Consider the following 20242-nt stretch of genomic DNA (forward strand, 5'->3'; position numbering starts at 1 on the left):
TGTAGAGTGGGAGTGAACGGGAATGGGTTTGGGTCCATTGGGATCGTGTACAGTGGGAGTGAACGGGAAGGGGTTTGGGTCCATTGGGATTGTGCAGAGTGGGAGTGAACGGGAAGGGGTTTGTGTCCATTGGGATTGTGCAGAGTGGGAGTGAACGGGAAGGGGTTTGGGTCCATTGGGATTGTGCAGAGTGGGAGTGAACGGGAAGGGGTTTGGGTCCATTGGGATTGTGTGGAGTGGGAGTGAACGGGAAGGGGTTTGGGTCCATTGGGATTGTGTACAGCGGGAGTGAACGTGAAAGGGTTTGAGCCCATTGGGACTGTGTAGAGTGGGAGTGAATGGGAAGGGGTTTGGGTCCATTGGGATTGTGCACAGTGGGAGTGAACGGGAAGGGGTTTGGGTCCATTGGGATTGTGTACAGTGGGAGTGAATGGGAAGGGGTTTGGGTCCATTGGGATTGTGCACAGTGGGAGTGAACGGGAAGGGGTTTGGGTCCATTGGGATTGTGCACAGTGGGAGTGAACGGGAAGGGGTTTGGGTCCATTGGGATTGTGTACAGTGGGAGTGAACGGGAAGGGGTTTGGGTCCATTGGGATTGTGCAGAGGGGGAGTGAACGGGAAGGGGTGTGGGTCCATTGGGATTGTGTAGAGTGGGAGTGAACGGGAAGGGGTTTGGGTCCATTGGGATTGTGTAGAGTGGGAGTGAACGGGAAGGGGTTTGGGTCCATTGGGATTGTGTAGAGTGGGAGTGAACGGGAAGGGGTTTGGGTCCATTGGGATTGTGTAGAGTGGGAGTGAACGGGAAGGGGTTTGGGTCCATTGGGATTGTGTAGAGTGGGAGTGAACGGGAAGGGGTTTGTGTCCATTGGGATTGTGTAGAGTGGGAGTGAACGGGAAGGGGTTTGGGTCCATTGGGATTGTGCACAGTGGGAGTGAACGGGAAGGGGTTTGGGTCCATTGGGATTGTGTAGAGTGGGAGTGAACGGGAAGGGGTTTGGGTCCATTGGGATTGTGTAGAGTGGGAGTGAACGGGAAGGGGTTTGGCTCCATTGGGATTCTGTAGAGTGGGAGTGAACGGGAAGGGGTTTGGGTTCATTGGGATTGTGTAGAGTGGGAGTGAACGGGAAGGGGTTTGGGTCCATTGGGATTGTGTAGAGTGGGAGTGAACGGGAAGGGGTTTGGGCCCATTGGGATAGTGCACAGTGGGAGTGAACGGGAAGGGGGTTGGGTCCATTGGGATTGTGTAGAGTGGGAGTGAACGGGAAGGGGTTTGGGTCCATTGGGATTGTGTCGAGTGGGAGTGAACGGGAAGGGGTTTGGGTCCATTGGGATTGTGTACAGTGGGAGTGAACGGGAAGGGGTTTGGGTCCATTGGGACTGTGTACAGTGGGAGTGAACGGGAAGGGGTTTGGGTTCATTGGGATTGTGTAGAGTGGGAGTGAACGGGAAGGTGTTTGGGTCCATTGGGATTGTGTAGAGTGGGAGTGAACGGGAAGGGGTTTGGGTCCACTGGGATTGTGTAGAGTGGGAGTGAACGGGAAGGGGTTTGGGTCCATTGGGATTGTGTACAGTGAGAGTGAACGGGAAGGGGTTTGGGTCCATTGGGATTGTGTAGAGTGGGAGTGAACGGGAAGGGGTTTGGGTCCATTGGGATTGTGTAGAGTGGGAGTGAACGGGAAGGGGTTTGGGTCCATTGGGATTGTGTAGAGTGGGAGTGAACGGGAAGGGGTTTGGGTCCATTGGGATTGTGTACAGTGGGCGTGAACGGGAAGGGGTTTGGGTTCATTGGGATTGTGTAGAGTGGGAGTGAACGGGAAGGGGTTTGGGTTCATTGGGATTGTGTAGAGTGGGAGTGAACGGGAAGGGGTGTGGGTCCATTGGGATTGTGTAGAGTGGGAGTGACCAGGTAGAGGTTTGGGTCCATTGGGATTGTGTACAGTGGGAGTGAACGGGAAGGGGTTTGGATCCATTGGGATTGTGTAGAGTGGGAGTGAACGGGAAGGGTTTTGGGTCCATTGGGATTGTGTACAGTGGGAGTGAACGGGAAGGGGTTTGGGTCCATTGGGATTGTGTACAGTGGGAGTGAACGGGAAGGGGTTTGGGTTCATTGGGATTGTGTAGAGTGGGAGTGAACGGGAAGGGGTTTACATCCATTGGGATTGTGTAGAGTGGGAGTGAACGGGAAGGGGTTTACATCCATTGGAAGGATGAAATTTTGACTGCGTTATCCTTCCATCAGGTATCGGAGTTACGACAACAATTGAGAAAGAGACGACTGCCAGTATCGGGGACTAAACCGGCCCTGCTCGATCGTCTGAAGCCCTACCAGATCTTCAGCCCTCGCCCTGCCCCGGCCGCCCAGATGTCCTCCTTCGAGAACCTGGAGCCGAAGATGGAGGACGCTTCCCTCGTGGAGAAAGAGAGAGTCATCGAGCGACTGACGTGGCGACTTGAGGAGGAGCAACGCCAGGCCGATGGCCTGCGGGAGGAGTTGGAGCACCGCAAGAGACAGCCCCACCGCCGCCCTCTCCTGGGGGAGGAGCCGGAGGCCCCCGCCCCGCTGGGGGAGCTGCTCCCGCTCTCGCCCTCCGAGGACCCCTACCCGCTCTCCGGCCCCCTCGACAGCGCCAACCCTCTGGAGTCGCCCGTCATCGCCGGGCGTCAACGCCACTCGGGAGTAAGGCACACGCGCACACCCCTCTCGCCCCTTCCCGCTCTGTCCTGGGAGTGTTTGATGGGGACAGTGTAGAGGGAGCTTTACTCTGTATCTAACCCCGTGCTGTACCTGTCCTGGGAGTGTTTGATGGGGACAGTGTAGAGGGAGCTTTACTCTGTATCTAACCCCGTGCAGTACCTGTCCTGGGAGTGTGTGATGGGGACAGTGTAGAGGGAGCTTTACTCTGTATCTAACCCCGTGCTGTACCTGTCCTGGGAGTGTTTGATGGGGACAGTGTAGAGGGAGCTTTACTCTGTATCTAACCCCGTGCTGTACCTGTCCTGGGACTGTTTGATGAGGACAGTGCAGAGGGAGCTTCACTCTGTATCTAACCCCGTGCTGTACCTGTCCTGGGAGTGTTTGATGGGGACAGTGTAGAGGGAGCTTTACTCTGTACCTAACCCCGTGCTGTACCTGTCCTGGGAGTGTTTGATGGGGACAGTGTAGAGGGAGCTTTACTCTGTATCTAACCCCGTGCTGTACCTGTCCTGGGAGCGTTTGATGGGGACAGTGTAGAGGGAGCTTTACTCTGTATCTAACCCCGTTCTGAACCTGTCCTGGGAGTGTTTGATGGGGACAGTGTAGAGGGAGCTTTACTCTGTATCTAACCCCGTGCTGTACCTGTCCTGGGAGTGTTTGATGGGGACAGTGTAGAGGGAGCTTTACTCTGTATCTAACCCCGTGCTGTACCTGTCCAGGGAGTGTTTGATGGTGACAGTGTGGAGGGAGCTTTACTCTGTATCTAACCCCGTGCTGTACCTGTCCTGAGAGTGTTTGATGGGGACAGTGTAGAGGGAGCTTTACTCTGTATCTAACCCCGTGCTGTACCTGCCCTGGGAGTGTTTGATGGGGACAGTGTAGAGGGAGCTTTACTCTGTATCTAACCCCGTGCTGTACCTGTCCTGGGAGTGTTTGATGGGGACAGTGTAGAGGGAGCTTTACTCTGTATCTAACCCCGTGCTGTACCTGTCCAGGGAGTGTTTGATGGTGACAGTGTGGAGGGAGCTTTACTCTGTATCTAACCCCGTGCTGTACCTGTCCTGAGAGTGTTTGATGGGGACAGTGTAGAGGGAGCTTTACTCTGTATCTAACCCCGTGCTGTACCTGCCCTGGGAGTGTTTGATGGGGACAGTGTAGAGGGAGCTTTACTCTGTATCTAACCCCGTGCTGTACCTGTCCTGGGAGTGTTTGATGGGGACAGTGTAGAGGGAGCTTTACTCTGTATCTAACCCCGTGCTGTACCTGTCCTGGGACTGTTTGATGAGGACAGTGCAGAGGGAGCTTCACTCTGTATCTAACCCCGTGCTGTACCTGTCCTGGGAGTGTTTGATGGGGACAGTGTAGAGGGAGCTTTACTCTGTACCTAACCCCGTGCTGTACCTGTCCTGGGAGTGTTTGATGGGGAAAGTGTAGAGGGAGATTTACTCTGTATCTAACCCCGTGCTGTACCTGTCCTGGGAGTGTTTGATGGGGACAGTGTAGAGGGAGCTTTACTCTGTATCTAACCCCGTGCTGTACCTGTCCTGGGAGCGTTTGATGGGGACAGTGTAGAGGGAGCTGTACTCTGTATCTAACCCCGTGCTGTACCTGTCCTGGGAGTGTTTGATGGGGACAGTGTAGAGGGAGCTTTACTCTGTATCTAACCCCGTTCTGAACCTGTCCTGGGAGTGTTTGATGGGGACAGTGTAGAGGGAGCTTTACTCTGTATCTAACCCCGTGCTGTACCTGTCCTGGGAGTGTTTGATGGGGACAGTGTAGAGGGAGCTTTACTCTGTATCTAACCCCGTGCTGTACCTGTCCAGGGAGTGTTTGATGGTGACAGTGTGGAGGGAGCTTTACTCTGTATCTAACCCCGTGCTGTACCTGTCCTGAGAGTGTTTGATGGGGACAGTGTAGAGGGAGCTTTACTCTGTATCTAACCCCGTGCTGTACCTGCCCTGGGAGTGTTTGATGGGGACAGTGTAGAGGGAGCTTTACTCTGTATCTAACCCCGTGCTGTACCTGTCCTGGGAGTGTTTGATGGGGACAGTGTAGAGGGAGCTTTACTCTGTATCTAACCACGTGCAGTACCTGTCCTGGGAGTGTTTGATGGGGACAGTGTAGAGGGAGCTTTACTCTGTATCAACCCCGTGCTGTACCTGTCCTGGGAGTGTTTGATGGGGACAGTGTAGAGGGAGCTTTACTCTGTGTCTAACCCCGTGCTGTACCTGTCCTGGGAGTGTTTGATGGGGACAGTGTAGAGGGAGCTTCACTCTGTATCTAACCCCGTGCTGTTCCTGTTCTGGGAGTGTTAGATGGGGACAGTGTAGAGGGAGCTTTACTCTGTATCTAACCCCGTGCTGTACCTGTCCTGGGAGTGTTTGATGGGGACAGTGTAGAGGGAGCTTAACTCTGTATCTAACCTGTGCTGTACCTGTCCTGGGAGTGTTTGATGGGGACAGTGTAGAGGGAGCTTTACTCTGTATCTAACCCCGTGCTGTACCTGCCCTGGGAGTGTTTGATGAGGACAGTGTAGAGGGAGCTTTACTCTGTATCTAACCCCGTGCTGTACCTCTCCTGGGAGTGTTTGATGGGGGCAGTGTAGAGGGAGCTTTACTCTGTATCTAACCCCGTGCTGTACCTGTCCTGGGAGTGTTTGATGGGGACAGTGTAGAGGGAGCTTTACTCTGTATCTCACCCAGTACTGTACCTGTCCTGGGAGTGTTTGATGGGGACAGTGTAGAGGGAGCTTTACTCTGTGTCTAACCCCGTGCTGTACCTGTCCTGGGAGTGTTTGATGGGGACAGTGTAGAGGGAGCTTTACTCTGTATCTAACCCCGTTCTGAACCTGTCCTGGGAGTGTTTGATGGGGACAGTGTAGAGGGAGATTTACTCTGTATCTAACCCCGTGCTGTACCTGTCCTGGGAGTGTTTGATGGGGACAGTGGAGAGGGAGCTTTACTGTGCATCTAACCCCGTGATGTACCTGTCCTGGGAGACTTTGATGGGGACAGTGTAGAGGGAGCTTTACTCTGTATCTAACCCCGTGCTGTACCTGTCCTGGGAGTGTTTGATGGGGACAGTGTAGAGGGAGCTTTACTCTGCATCTAACCCCATGCTGTACCTGTCCTGGGAGTGTTTGATGGGGACAGTGTAGAGGGAGCTTTACTCTGTATCTAACCCCGTGCTGTACCTGTCCTGGGAGTGTTTGATGGGGACAGTGTAGAGGGAGCTTTACTCTGTATCTAACCCCGTGCTGTACCTGTCCTGGGAGTGTTTGATGGGGACAGTGTAGAGGAAGCTTTAAACTGTATCTAACCCCGTGCTGTACCTGTCCTGGGAGTGTTTGATGGGGACAGTGTAGAGGGAGCTTTACTCTGTATCTAACCCCGTGCTGTACCTGTCCTGGGAGAGTTTGATGGGGACACTGTAGAGGGAGCTTTACTCTGTATCTAACCCCGTGCTGTACCTGTCCTGGGAGTGTTTGATGGGGACAGTGTAGAGGGAGCTTTACTCTGTATCTAACCCCATGCTGTACCTGTCCTGGGAGTGTTTGATGGGGACAGTGTAGAGGAAGCTTTACACTGTATCTAACCCCGTGCTGTACCTGTCCTGGGAGTGTTTGATGGGGACAGTGTAGAGGGAGCTTTACTCTGTATCTAACCCCGTGCTGTACCTGGCCTGGGAGCGTTTGATGGGGACAGTGTAGAGGGAGCTTTACTCTGTATCTAACCCCGTGCTGTACCTGCCCTGGGAGCGTTTGATGGGGACAGTGTAGAGGGAGCTTTACTCTGTATCTAACCCCGTGCTGTACCTGTTCTGGGAGTGTTTGATGGAGATAGTGTAGAGGGAGCTTTACTCTGTATCTAACCCCGTGCTGTACCTGTCCTGGGAGTGTTTGATGGGGACAGTGTAGAAGGAGCTATACTCTGTATCTAACCCCGTGCTGTACCTGTCCTGGGAGTGTTTGATGGGGACAGTGTAGAGGGAGCTTTACTCTGTAACTAACCCCGTGCTGTACCTGTCCTGGGAGTGTTTGATGGGGATAGTGTAGAGGGAGCTTTACTCTGTATCTAACCCCGTGCTGTACCTGTCCTGGGAGTGTTTGATGGGGACAGTGTAGAAGGAGCTATACTCTGTATCTAACCCCGTGCTGTACCTGTCCTGGGAGTGTTTGATGGGGACAGTGTAGAGGGAGCTTTACTCTGTATCTAACCCCGTGCTGTACCTGTCCTGGGAGTGTTTGATGGGGACAGTGTAGAGGGAGCTTTACTCTGTATCTAACCCCGTGCTGTACCTGTCCTGGGAGTGTTTGATGGGGACAGTGTAGAGGGAGCTTTACTCTGTATCCAACCCTGTGCTGTACCTGTCCTGGTAGTGTTTGGTGGGGACAGTGTAGAGGGAGCTTTACCCTGTATCTAACCCCGTGCTGTACCTGTCCTGGGAGTGTTTGATGGGGACAGTGTAGAGGGAGCTTTACTCTGTATCTAACCCCGTGCTGTACCTGTCCTGGGAGTGTTTGATGGGGACAGTGTAGAGGGAGCTTTACTCTGTATCTAACCCCGTGCTGTACCTGTCCTGGGAGTGTTTGATGGGGGACAGTGTAGAGGGAGCTTTACTCTGTATCTAACCCCGGGCTGTACCTGTCCTGGGAGTGTTTGATGGGGACTGTGTGGAGGGAGCATTACTCTGTATCTAACCCCGTGCTGTACCTGCCCTGGGAGCGTTTGATGGGGACAGTGTCGAGGGAGCTTTACTCTGTATCTAACCCCGTGCTGTACCTGTCCTGGGAGTGTTTGATGGGGACAGTGCATAGGGAGCTTTACTCTGTATGTAACCCCGTGTTGTACCTGTTCTGGGAGTGTTTGATGGGGACAGTGTCGGGGAGCTTTACTCTGTATCTAACCCCGTGCTGTACCTGTCCTGGGAGTGTTTGATGGGGACAGTGTAGTGGGAACTTTACTCTGTATCTAACCCCGTGCTGTACTTGTCCTGGTAGTGTTTGATGTGGACAGTGTAGAGGGAGCTATACTCTTTATCTAACCCCATGCTGTACCTTTCCTGGGAGTGTTTGATGGGGACAGTGTAGAGGGAGCTTTACTCTGTATCTAACCCCGTGCTGTACCTGTCCTAGGAGTGTTTGATGGGGACAGTGCAGAGGGAGCTTTACTCTGTATCTAACCCCGTGCTGTACCTGTCCTGGGAGTGTTTGATGGGGACAGTGCAGAGGGAGCTTTACTCTGTATCTAACCCCGTGCTGTACCTGTCCTGGGAGTGTTTGATGGGGACAGTGTAGAGGGAGCTTTAGACTGTATTTAACCCCGTGCTGTACCTGTCCTGGGATTGTTTGATGGGGACAGTGTAGAGGGAGCTTTACTCTGTATCTAACCCCGTGCTGAACCTGTCCTGGGAGTGTTTGATGGGGACAGTGTAGAGGGAGCTTTACTCTGTATCTAACCCCGTGCTGTACCTGGCCTGGGAGTGTTTGATGGGGACAGTGTAGAGGGAGCTTTACTCTGTATCTAACCCCGTGCTGTACCTGTCCTGGGAGTGTTTGATGGGTATAGTGTAGAGGGAGCTTTACTCTGTATCTAACCCCGTGCTGTACCTGTCCTGGGAGTGTTTGATGGGGACAGTGTAGAAGGAGCTATACTCTGTATCTAACCCCGGGCTGTACCTGTCCTGGGAGTGTTTGATGGGGACAGTGTAGAGGGAGCTTTACTCTGTATCTAACCCCGTGCTGTACCTGTCCTGGGAGTGTTTGATGGGGACAGTGTAGAGGGAGCTTTACTCTGTATCTAACCCCGTGCTGTACCTGTCCTGGGAGTGTTTGATGGGGACAGTGTAGAGGGAGCTTTACTTTGTATCTAACCCCGTGCTGTACCTGTCCTGGGAGTGTTTGATGGGGACAGTGTCGGGGAGCTTTACTCTGTATCTAACCCCGTGCTGTACCTGTTCTGGGAGTGTTTGATGGGGACAGTGTAGTGGGAACTTTACTCTGTATCTAACCCCGTGCTGTACTTGTCCTGGTAGTGTTTGATGTGGACAGTGTAGAGGGAGCTATACTCTTTATCTAACCCCGTGCTGTACATTTCCTGGGAGTGTTTGATGGGGACAGTGTAGAGGGAGCTTTACTCTGTATCTAACCCCGTGCTGTACCTGTCCTAGGAGTGTTTGATGGGGACAGTGTAGAGGGAGCTTTACTCTGTATCTAACCCCGTGCTCTACCTGTCCTGGGAGTGTTTGATGGGGACAGTGTAGAGGGAGCTTTACTCTGTATCTAACCCCGTGCTGTACCTGTCCTGGGAGTGTTTGATGGGGATAGTGTAGAGGGAGCTTTACTCTGTATCTAACCCCGTGCTGTACCTGTCCTGGGAGTGTTTGATGGGGACAGTGTAGAAGGAGCTATACTCTGTATCTAACCCCGTGCTGTACCTGCCCTGGGAGTGTTTGATGGGGACAGTGTAGAGGGAGCTTTACTCTGTATCTAACCCCGTGCTGTACCTGTCCTGGGAGTGTTTGATGGGGACAGTGTAGAGGGAGCATTACTCTGTATCTAACCCCGTGCTGTACCTGCCCTGGGAGCGTTTGATGGGGACAGTGTAGAGGGAGCTTTACTCTGTATCTAACCCCGTGCTGTGCCTGCCCAGGGAGTGTTTGATGGGGACAGTGTAGAGGGAGCTTTATTCTGTATCTAACCCCGTGCTGTACCTGTCCTGGGAGTGTTTGATGGGGACAGTGTAGAGCGAGCTTTACTCTGTATCTAACCCCGTGCTGTACCTGTCCTGGGAGTGTTTGATGGGGACAGTGCAGAGGGAGCTTTACTCTGTATCTAACCCCGTGCTGTACCTGTCCTGGGAGTGTTTGATGGGGACAGTGTAGAGGGAGCTTTACTCTGTATCTAACCCCGTGCTGAACCTGTCCTGGGAGTGTTTGATGGGGACAGTGTAGAGGGAGCTTTACTCTGTATCTAACCCCGTGCTGTACCTGGCCTGGGAGTGTTTGATGGGGACAGTGTAGAGGGAGCTTTACTCTGTATCTAACCCCGTGCTGTACCTGTCCTGGGAGTGTTTGATGGGTATAGTGTAGAGGGAGCTTTACTCTGTATCTAACCCCGTGCTGTACCTGTCCTGGGAGTGTTTGATGGGGACAGCGTAGAAGGAGCTATACTCTGTATCTAACCCCGGGCTGTACCTGTCCTGGGAGTGTTTGATGGGGACAGTGTAGAGGGAGCTTTACTCTGTATCTAACCCCGTGCTGTACCTGTCCTGGGAGTGTTTGATGGGGACAGTGTAGAGGGAGCTTTACTCTGTATCTAACCCCGTGCTGTACCTGTCCTGGGAGTGTTTGATGGGGACAGTGTAGAGGGAGCTTTACTTTGTATCTAACCCCGTGCTGTACCTGTCCTGGGAGTGTTTGATGGGGACAGTGTAGAGGGAGCTTTACTCTGTATCTAACCCCGTGCTGTACCTGTCATGGGAGTGTTTGATGGGGGACAGTGTAGAGGGAGCTTTACTCTGTATCTAACCCCGGGCTGTACCTGTCCTGGGAGTGTTTGATGGGGACAGTGTAGAGGGAGCATTACTCTGTATCTAACCCCGTGCTGTACCTGCCCTGGGAGCGTTTGATGGGGACAGTGTAGAGGGAGCTTTACTCTGTATCTAACCCCGTGCTGTACCTGTCCTGGGAGTGTTTGATGGGGACAGTGTAGAGGGAGCTTTACTTTGTATCTAACCCCGTGCTGTACCTGTCCTGGGAGTGTTTGATGGGGACAGTGTAGAGGGAGCTTTACTCTGTATCTAACCCCGTGCTGTACCTGTCATGGGAGTGTTTGATGGGGGACAGTGTAGAGGGAGCTTTACTCTGTATGTAACCCCGTGTTGTACCTGTTCTGGGAGTGTTTGATGGGGACAGTGGCGGGGAGCTTTACTCTGTATCTAACCCCGTGCTGTACCTGTCCTGGGAGTGTTTGATGGGGACAGTGTAGTGGGAACTTTACTCTGTATCTAACCCCGTGCTGTACTTGTCCTGGGAGTGTTTGATGTGGACAGTGTAGAGGGAGCGATCTAACCCCGTGCTGTACCTTTCCTGGGAGTGTTTGATGGGGACAGTGTAGAGGGAGCTTTACTCTGTATCTAACCCCGTGCTGTACCTGTCCTGGGAGTGTTTGATGGGGACAATGTAGAGGGAGCTTTACTCTGTATCTAACCCCGTGCGGTACCTGTCCTGGGAGTGTTTGATGGGGACAGTGTAGAGGGAGCTTTACTCTGTAACTAACCCGTGCTGTACCAGTCCTGGGAGTGTTTGATGGGGATAGTGTAGAGGGAGCTTTACTCTGTATCTAACCCCGTGCTTTACCTGTCCTGGGAGTGTTTGATGGGGACAGTGTAGAAGGAGCTATACTCTGTATCTAACCCCGTGCTGTACCTGTCCTGGGAGTGTTTGATGGGGACAGTGTAGAGGGAGCTTTACTCTGTATCTAACCCCGTGCTGTACCTGTCCTGGGAGTGTTTGATGGGGACAGTGTAGAGGGAGCTTTACTCTGTATCTAACCCCGTGCTGTACCTGTCCTGGGAGTGTTTGATGGGGACAGTGTAGAGGGAGCTTTACTCTGTATCTAACCCCGTGCTGTACCTGTCCTGGGAGTGTTTGATGGGGACAGTGTAGAGGGAGCTTTACTCTGTATCTAACCCCGTGCTGTACCTGTCCTGGGAGTGTTTGATGGGGGACAGTGTAGAGGGAGCTTTACTCTGTATCTAACCCCGGGCTGTACCTGTCCTGAGAGTGTTTGATGGGGACAGTGTAGAGGGAGCATTACTCTGTATCTAGCCCCGTGCTGTACCTGCCCTGGGAGCGTTGGATGGGGACAGTGTAGAGGGAGCTTTACTCTGTATCTAACCCCGTGCTGTACCTGTTCTGGGAGTGTTTGATGGGGACAGTGTCGGGGAGCTTTACTCTGTATCTAACCCCGTCCTGTACCTGTCCTGGGAGTGTTTGATGGGGACAGTGTAGTGGGAACTTTACTCTGTATCTAATCCCGTGCTGTACTTGTCCTGGAAGTGTTTGATGTGGACAGTGTAGAGGGAGCTATACTCTGTATCTAACCCCGTGCTGTACCTTTCCTGGGAGTGTTTGATGGGGACAGTGTAGAGGGAGCTTTACTCTGTATCTAACCCCGTGCTGTACCTGTCCTGGGAGTGTTTGATGGGGACAGTGTAGAGGGAGCTTTACTCTGTATCTAACCCCGTGCTGTACCTGTCCTGGGAGTGTTTGATGGGGAAAGTGTAGAGGGAGCTTTACTCTGTATCTAACCCCGTGCTGTACCTGTCCTGGGAGTGTTTGATGGGGATAGTGTAGAGGGAGCTTTACTCTGTGTCTAACCCCGTGCTGTACCTGTCCTGGGAGTGTTTGATGGGGACAGTGTAGAAGGAGCTATACTCTGTATCTAACCCCGTGCTGTACCTGCCCTGGGAGTGTTTGATGGGGACAGTGTAGAGGGAGCTTTACTCTGTATCTAACCCCGTGCTGTACCTGTCCTGGGAGTGTTTGATGGGGACAGTGTAGAGGGAGCTTTACTCTGTATCTAACCCCGTGCTGTACCTGTCCTGGGAGTGTCTGATGGGGACAGTGTAGAGGGAGCATTACTCTGTATCTAACCCCGTGCTGTACCTGCCCTGGGAGCGTTTGATGGGGACAGTGTAGAGGGAGCTTTATTCTGTATCTAACCCCGTGCTGTACCTGTCCTGGGAGTGTTTGATGGGGACAGTGTAGAGCGAGCTTTACTCTGTATCTAACCCCGTGCTGTACCTGTCCTGGGAGTGTTTGATGGGGACAGTGTAGAGGGAGCTTTACTCTGTATCTAACCCCGTGCTGTACCTGTCCTGGGAGTGTTTGATGGGGGACAGTGTAGAGGGAGCTTTACTCTGTATCTAACCCCGGGCTGTACCTGTCCTGAGAGTGTTTGATGGGGACAGTGTAGAGGGAGCATTACTCTGTATCTAGCCCCGTGCTGTACCTGCCCTGGGAGCGTTGGATGGGGACAGTGTAGAGGTAGCTTTACTCTGTATCTAACCCCGTGCTGTACCTGTCCTGGGAGTGTTTGATGGGGACAGTGCATAGGGAGCTTTACTCTGTATGTAACCCCGTGTTGTACCTGTTCTGGGAGTGTTTGATGGGGACAGTGTCGGGGAGCTTTACTCTGTATCTAACCCCGTCCTGTACCTGTCCTGGGAGTGTTTGATGGGGACAGTGTAGTGGGAACTTTACTCTGTATCTAACCCCGTGCTGTACTTGTCCTGGAAGTGTTTGATGTGGACAGTGTAGAGGGAGCTATACTCTGTATCTAACCCCGTGCTGTACCTTTCCTGGGAGTGTTTGATGGGGACAGTGTAGAGGGAGCTTTACTCTGTATCTAACCCCGTGCTGTACCTGTCCTGGGAGTGTTTGATGGGGACAGTGTAGAGGGAGCTTTACTCTGTATCTAACCCCGTGCTGTACCTGTCCTGGGAGTGTTTGATGGGGACAGTGTAGAGGGAGCTTTACTCTGTATCTAACCCCGTGCTGTACCTGTCCTGGGAGTGTTTGATGGGGATAGTGTAGAGGGAGCTTTACTCTGTGTCTAACCCCGTGCTGTACCTGTCCTGGGAGTGTTTGATGGGGACAGTGTAGAAGGAGCTATACTCTGTATCTAACCCCGTGCTGTACCTGCCCTGGGAGTGTTTGATGGGGACAGTGTAGAGGGAGCTTTACTCTGTATCTAACCCCGTGCTGTACCTGTCCTGGGAGTGTTTGATGGGGACAGTGTAGAGGGAGCATTACTCTGTATCTAGCCCCGTGCTGTACCTGCCCTGGGAGCGTTGGATGGGGACAGTGTAGAGGGAGCTTTACTCTGTATCTAACCCCGTGCTGTACCTGTTCTGGGAGTGTTTGATGGGGACAGTGTCGGGGAGCTTTACTCTGTATCTAACCCCGTCCTGTACCTGTCCTGGGAGTGTTTGATGGGGACAGTGTAGTGGGAACTTTACTCTGTATCTAATCCCGTGCTGTACTTGTCCTGGAAGTGTTTGATGTGGACAGTGTAGAGGGAGCTATACTCTGTATCTAACCCCGTGCTGTACCTTTCCTGGGAGTGTTTGATGGGGACAGTGTAGAGGGAGCTTTACTCTGTATCTAACCCCGTGCTGTACCTGTCCTGGGAGTGTTTGATGGGGACAGTGTAGAGGGAGCTTTACTCTGTATCTAACCCCGTGCTGTACCTGTCCTGGGAGTGTTTGATGGGGAAAGTGTAGAGGGAGCTTTACTCTGTATCTAACCCCGTGCTGTACCTGTCCTGGGAGTGTTTGATGGGGATAGTGTAGAGGGAGCTTTACTCTGTGTCTAACCCCGTGCTGTACCTGTCCTGGGAGTGTTTGATGGGGACAGTGTAGAAGGAGCTATACTCTGTATCTAACCCCGTGCTGTACCTGCCCTGGGAGTGTTTGATGGGGACAGTGTAGAGGGAGCTTTACTCTGTATCTAACCCCGTGCTGTACCTGTCCTGGGAGTGTTTGATGGGGACAGTGTAGAGGGAGCTTTACTCTGTATCTAACCCCGTGCTGTACCTGTCCTGGGAGTGTCTGATGGGGACAGTGTAGAGGGAGCATTACTCTGTATCTAACCCCGTGCTGTACCTGCCCTGGGAGCGTTTGATGGGGACAGTGTAGAGGGAGCTTTATTCTGTATCTAACCCCGTGCTGTACCTGTCCTGGGAGTGTTTGATGGGGACAGTGTAGAGCGAGCTTTACTCTGTATCTAACCCCGTGCTGTACCTGTCCTGGGAGTGTTTGATGGGGACAGTGTAGAGGGAGCTTTACTCTGTATCTAACCCCGTGCTGTACCTGTCCTGGGAGTGTTTGATGGGGGACAGTGTAGAGGGAGCTTTACTCTGTATCTAACCCCGGGCTGTACCTGTCCTGAGAGTGTTTGATGGGGACAGTGTAGAGGGAGCATTACTCTGTATCTAGCCCCGTGCTGTACCTGCCCTGGGAGCGTTGGATGGGGACAGTGTAGAGGGAGCTTTACTCTGTATCTAACCCCGTGCTGTACCTGTCCTGGGAGTGTTTGATGGGGACAGTGCATAGGGAGCTTTACTCTGTATGTAACCCCGTGTTGTACCTGTTCTGGGAGTGTTTGATGGGGACAGTGTCGGGGAGCTTTACTCTGTATCTAACCCCGTGCTGTACCTGTCCTGGGAGTGTTTGATGGGGACAGTGTAGAGGGAGCTTTACTCTGTATCTAACCCCGTGCTGTACCTGTCCTGGGAGTGTTTGATGGGGATAGTGTAGAGGGAGCTTTACTCTGTGTCTAACCCCGTGCTGTACCTGTCCTGGGAGTGTTTGATGGGGACAGTGTAGAAGGAGCTATACTCTGTATCTAACCCCGTGCTGTACCTGCCCTGGGAGTGTTTGATGGGGACAGTGTAGAGGGAGCTTTACTCTGTATCTAACCCCGTGCTGTACCTGTCCTGGGAGTGTTTGATGGGGACAGTGTAGAGGGAGCTTTACTCTGTATCTAACCCCGTGCTGTACCTGTCCTGGGAGTGTCTGATGGGGACAGTGTAGAGGGAACTTTACTCTGTATCTAACCCCGTGCTGTGCCTGCCCTGGGAGTGTTTGATGGGGACAGTGTAGAGGGAGCTTTATTCTGTATCTAACCCCGTGCTGTACCTGTCCTGGGAGTGTTTGATGGGGACAGTGTAGAGCGAGCTTTACTCTGTATCTAACCCCGTGCTGTACCTGTCCTGGGAGTGTTTGATGGGGACAGTGTAGAGGGAGCTTTACTCTGTATCTAACCCCGTGCTATACCTGTCCTGGGAGTGTTTGATGGGGAGAGTGTAGAGGGAGCTTTACTCTGTATCTAACCCCGTGCTGTACCTGTCCTCGGAGTGTTTGATGGGGACAGTGTAGAGGGAGCTTTACTCTGTATCTAACCGGGTGCTGTACCTGTCCTGGGAGTGTTTGATGGGGACAGTGTAGAGGGAGCTTTACTCTGTATCTAACCCCGTGCTGTACCTGCCCTGGGAGTGTTTGATGGGGACAGTGTAGAGGGAGCTTTACTCTGTATCTAACCCCGTGCTGTACCTGCCCTGGGAGTGTTTGATGGGGACAGTGTAGAGGAAGCTTTACTCTGTATCTAACCCCGTGCTGTACCTGTCCTGGGAGTGTTTGATGGGGACAGTGTAGAGGGAGCTTTACTCTGTATCTAACCCCGGGCTGTACCTGTCCTGGGAGTGTTTGATGGGGACAGTGTAGAGGGAGCTTTACTCTGTATCGAACCCCGTGCTGTACCTGTCCTGGGAGTGTTTGATGGGGACAATGTAGTGGGAGCTTTACTCTGTATCTAATCCCGTGCTGTACCTGTCCTGGGAGGGTTTGATGGGGACAGTGTAGAGGGAGCTTTACTCTGTATCTAACCCCGTGCTGTACCTGTCCTGGGAGTGTTTGATGGGGACAGTGTAGAGGGAGCTTTACTCTGTATCTAACCCCGTGCTATACCTGTCCTGGGAGTGTTTGATGGGGACAGTGTAGGGGGAGCTTTACTCTTTATTTAACCCCGTGCTGTACCTATCCTGGGATTGTTTGATGGGGACAGTGTAGAGGGAGCTTTACTCTGTATCTAACCCCGTGCTGTACCTGTCCTGGGAGTGTTTGATAGGGACAGTGTAGAGGGAGCTTTACTCTGTATCTAACCCCGTGCTGTACCTGCCCTGGGAGTGTTTGATGGGGACAGTGTAGAGGGAGCTTTACTCTGTATCTAACCCCGTGCTGTACCTGCCCTGGGAGTGTTGGATGGGGACAGAGTAGAGGAAGCTTTACTCTGTATCTAACCCCGTGCTGTACCTGTCCTGGGAGTGTTTGATGGGGACAGTGTAGAGGGAGCTTTACTCTGTATCTAACCCCGGGCTGTACCTGTCCTGGGAGTGTTTGATGGGGACAGTGTAGAGGGAGCTTTACTCTGTATCGAACCCCGTGCTGTACCTGTCCTGGGAGTGTTTGATGGGGACAATGTACTGGGAGCTTTACTCTGTATCTAACCCCGTGCTGTACCTGTCCTGGGAGGGTTTGATGGGGACAGTGTAGAGGGAGCTTTACTCTGTATCTAACCCCGTGCTGTACCTGTCCTGGGAGTGTTTGATGGGGACAGTGTAGAGGGAGCTTTACTCTGTATCTAGCCCCGTGCTGTACCTGTCCTGGGAGTGTTTAATGGGGACAGTGTAGAGGGAGCTTTACTCTGTATCTAACCCCGTGCTGTACATGTCCTGGGAGTGTTTGATGGGGACAGTGTAGAGGGAGCTATACTCTGTATCTAACCCCGTGCTGTACCTGTCCTGGGATTGTTTGATGGGGACAGTGTCGAGGGACCTTTCCTCTGTATCTAACCCCATGCTGTACCTGTCCTGGGAGTGTTTGATGGGGACAGTGTAGAGGGAGCTTTACTCTGTGTGTATCCCCGTGCTGTACCTGTCCTGGGCGTGTTTGATGGGGACAGTGTCGAGGGAGCTTTACTCTGTCTCTAACCCAGTGCGGTACCTTTCCTGGGAGTGTTTGATGGGGACAGAGTAGAGGGAGCTTTACTCTGTATCTAACCCCGTGCTGTACCTGCCCTGGGAGTGTTTGATGGGGACAGTGTATAGGGAGCTTTACTCTGTATCTAACCCCGTGCTGTACCTGTCCTGGGAGTGTTTGATGGGGACAGTGTAGAGGGAGCATAACTCTGTATCTAACCCCGTGCTGTACCTGTCCTGGGAGTGTTTGATGGGGACAGTTTATAGGGAGCTTTACTCTGTATCTAACCCCGTGCTGTACCTGTCCTGGGAGTGTTTGATGGGGACAGTGTAGAGAGAGCTTTACTCTGTATCTAACCCTGTGCTGTACCTGTCCTGGGAGTGTTTGATGGGTAGAGGGAGCTTTACTCTGTATCTAACCCCGTGCTGTACCTGTCCTGGGAGTGTTTGATGGGGACAGTGTATAGGGAGCTTTACTCTGTATCTAACCCCGTGCTGTACCTGTCCTGGGAGTGTTTGATGGGGACAGTGTAGAGAGAGCTTTACTCTGTATCTAACCCCGTGCTGTACCTGTCCTGGGAGTGTTTGATGGGGACAGTGTAGAGGGAGCTATACTCTGTATCTAACCCCGTGCTGTACCTGTCCTGGGATTGTTTGATGGGGACAGTGTAGAGGGACCTTTCCTCTGTATCTAACCCCGTGCTGTACCTGTCCTGGGAGTGTTTGATGGGGACAGTGTCCAGGGAGCTTTACTCTGTCTCTAACCCCGTGCGGTACCTGTCCTGGGAGTGTTTGATTGGGACAGTGTAGAGAGAGCTTTACTCTGTATCTAACCCCGTGCTGTACCTGTCCTGGGAGTGTTTGATGGGGACAGTGTATAGGGAGCTTTACTCTGTATCTAACCCCGTGCTGTACCTGTCCTGGGAGTGTTTGATGGGTCAGTGTAGAGGGAGCTTTACTCTGTATCTAACCCCGTGCTGTACCTGTCCTGGGAGTGTTTGATGGGGACAGTGTATAGGGAGCTTTACTCTGTTTCTAACCCCGTGCTGTACCTGTCCTGGGAGTGTTTGATGGGGACAGTGTAGAGAGAGCTTTACTCTGTATCTAACCCCGTGCTGTACCTGTCCTGGGAGTGTTTGATGGGGACAGTGTATAGGGAGCTTTACTCTGTATCTAACCCCGTGCTGTATCTGTCCTGGGAGTGTTTGATGGGGACAGTGTAGAGGGAGCTTTACTCTGTATCTAACCCTGTGCTGTACCTATCCTGGGAGTGTTTGATGGGTAGAGGGAGCTTTACTCTGTATCTAACCCCGTGCTGTACCTGTCCTGGGAGTGTTTGATGGGGACAGTGTAGAGAGAGCTTTACTCTGTATCTAACCCCGTGCTGTACCTGTCCTGGGAGTGTTTGATGGGGACAGTGTATAGGGAGCTTTACTCTGTATCTAACCCCGTGCTGTACCTGTCCTGGGAGTGTTTGATGGGGACAGTGTAGAGGGAGCTTTACTCTGTATCTAACCCTGTGCTGTACCTATCCTGGGAGTGTTTGATGGGTAGAGGGAGCTTTACTCTGTATCTAACCCCGTGCTGTACCTGTCCTGGGAGTGTTTGATGGGGACAGTGTAGAGGGAGCTTTACTCTGTATCTAACCCCGTACTGTACCTGTCCTGGGAGTGTTTGATGGGGACAGTGTAGAGGGAGCTCTACTCTGTATCTAACCCCGTGCTGTACCTGTCCTGGGAGTGTTTGATGGGGACAGTGTATAGGGAGCTTTACTCTGTATCTAACCCCGTGCTGTACCTGTCCTGGGAGTGTTTGATGGGGACAGTGTAGAGGGAGCATAACTCTGTATCTAACCCCGTGCTGTACCTGTCCTGGGAGTGTTTGATGGGGACAGTTTATAGGGAGCTTTACTCTGTATCTAACCCCGTGCTGTACCTGTCCTGGGAGTGTTTGATGGGGACAGTGCAGAGAGAGCTTTACTCTGTATCTAATCCTGTGCTGTACCTGTCCTGGGAGTGTTTGATGGGTAGAGGGAGCTTTACTCTGTATCTAACCCCGTGCTGTACCTGTCCTGGGAGTGTTTGATGGGGACAGTGTATAGGGAGCTTTACTCTGTATCTAACCCCGTGCTGTACCTGTCCTGGGAGTGTTTGATGGGGACAGTGTAGAGAGAGCTTTACTCTGTATCTAACCCCGTGCTGTACCTGTCCTGGGAGTGTTTGATGGGGACAGTGTAGAGGGAGCTATACTCTGTATCTAACCCCGTGCTGTACCTGTCCTGGGATTGTTTGATGGGGACAGTGTAGAGGGACCTTTCCTCTGTATCTAACCCCGTGCTGTACCTGTCCTGGGAGTGTTTGATGGGGACAGTGTCGAGGGAGCTTTACTCTGTCTCTAACCCCGTGCGGTACCTGTCCTGGGAGTGTTTGATTGGGACAGTGTAGAGAGAGCTTTACTCTGTATCTAACCCCGTGCTGTACCTGTCCTGGGAGTGTTTGATGGGGACAGTGTATAGGGAGCTTTACTCTGTATCTAACCCCGTGCTGTACCTGTCCTGGGAGTGTTTGATGGGGACAGTGTAGAGGGAGCTTTACTCTGTATCTAACCCCGTGCTGTACCTGTCCTGGGAGTGTTTGATGGGGACAGTGTATAGGGAGCTTTACTCTGTATCTAACCCCGTGCTGTACCTGTCCTGGGAGTGTTTGATGGGGACAGTGTAGAGAGAGCTTTACTCTGTATCTAACCCCATGCTGTACCTGTCCTGGGAGTGTTTGATGGGGACAGTGTAGAGGGAGCTTTACTCTGTATCTAACCCCGTGCTGTACCTGTCCTGGGAGTGTTTGATGGGGACAGTGTATAGGGAGCTTTACTCTGTATCTAACCCCGTGCTGTACCTGTCCTGGGAGTGTTTGATGGGGACAGTGTATAGGGAGCTTTACTCTGTATCTAACCCCGTGCTGTATCTGTCCTGGGAGTGTTTGATGGGGACAGTGTAGAGGGAGCTT

General features: G+C 52.5%; 1 protein-coding gene across 3 annotated transcripts in view; it reads left to right on the forward strand.

Moving 5' to 3' along the window:
- LOC140399654 (uncharacterized) overlaps positions 1-20242 on the forward strand; it is a 284156-nt gene that overhangs the window by 233608 nt on the left and 30306 nt on the right. For all 3 annotated transcript variants that reach the window (XM_072489197.1, XM_072489198.1, XM_072489199.1), the window contains one exon: positions 2240-2677. In XM_072489197.1, the coding sequence (XP_072345298.1) occupies positions 2240-2677 (438 nt within the window). The remainder of the gene's footprint in view (positions 1-2239; positions 2678-20242) is intronic.

Source organism: Scyliorhinus torazame, chromosome 23 (assembly GCF_047496885.1).
Source record: "Scyliorhinus torazame isolate Kashiwa2021f chromosome 23, sScyTor2.1, whole genome shotgun sequence".
Classification (NCBI taxonomy): Eukaryota; Metazoa; Chordata; class Chondrichthyes; order Carcharhiniformes; family Scyliorhinidae; genus Scyliorhinus; species Scyliorhinus torazame.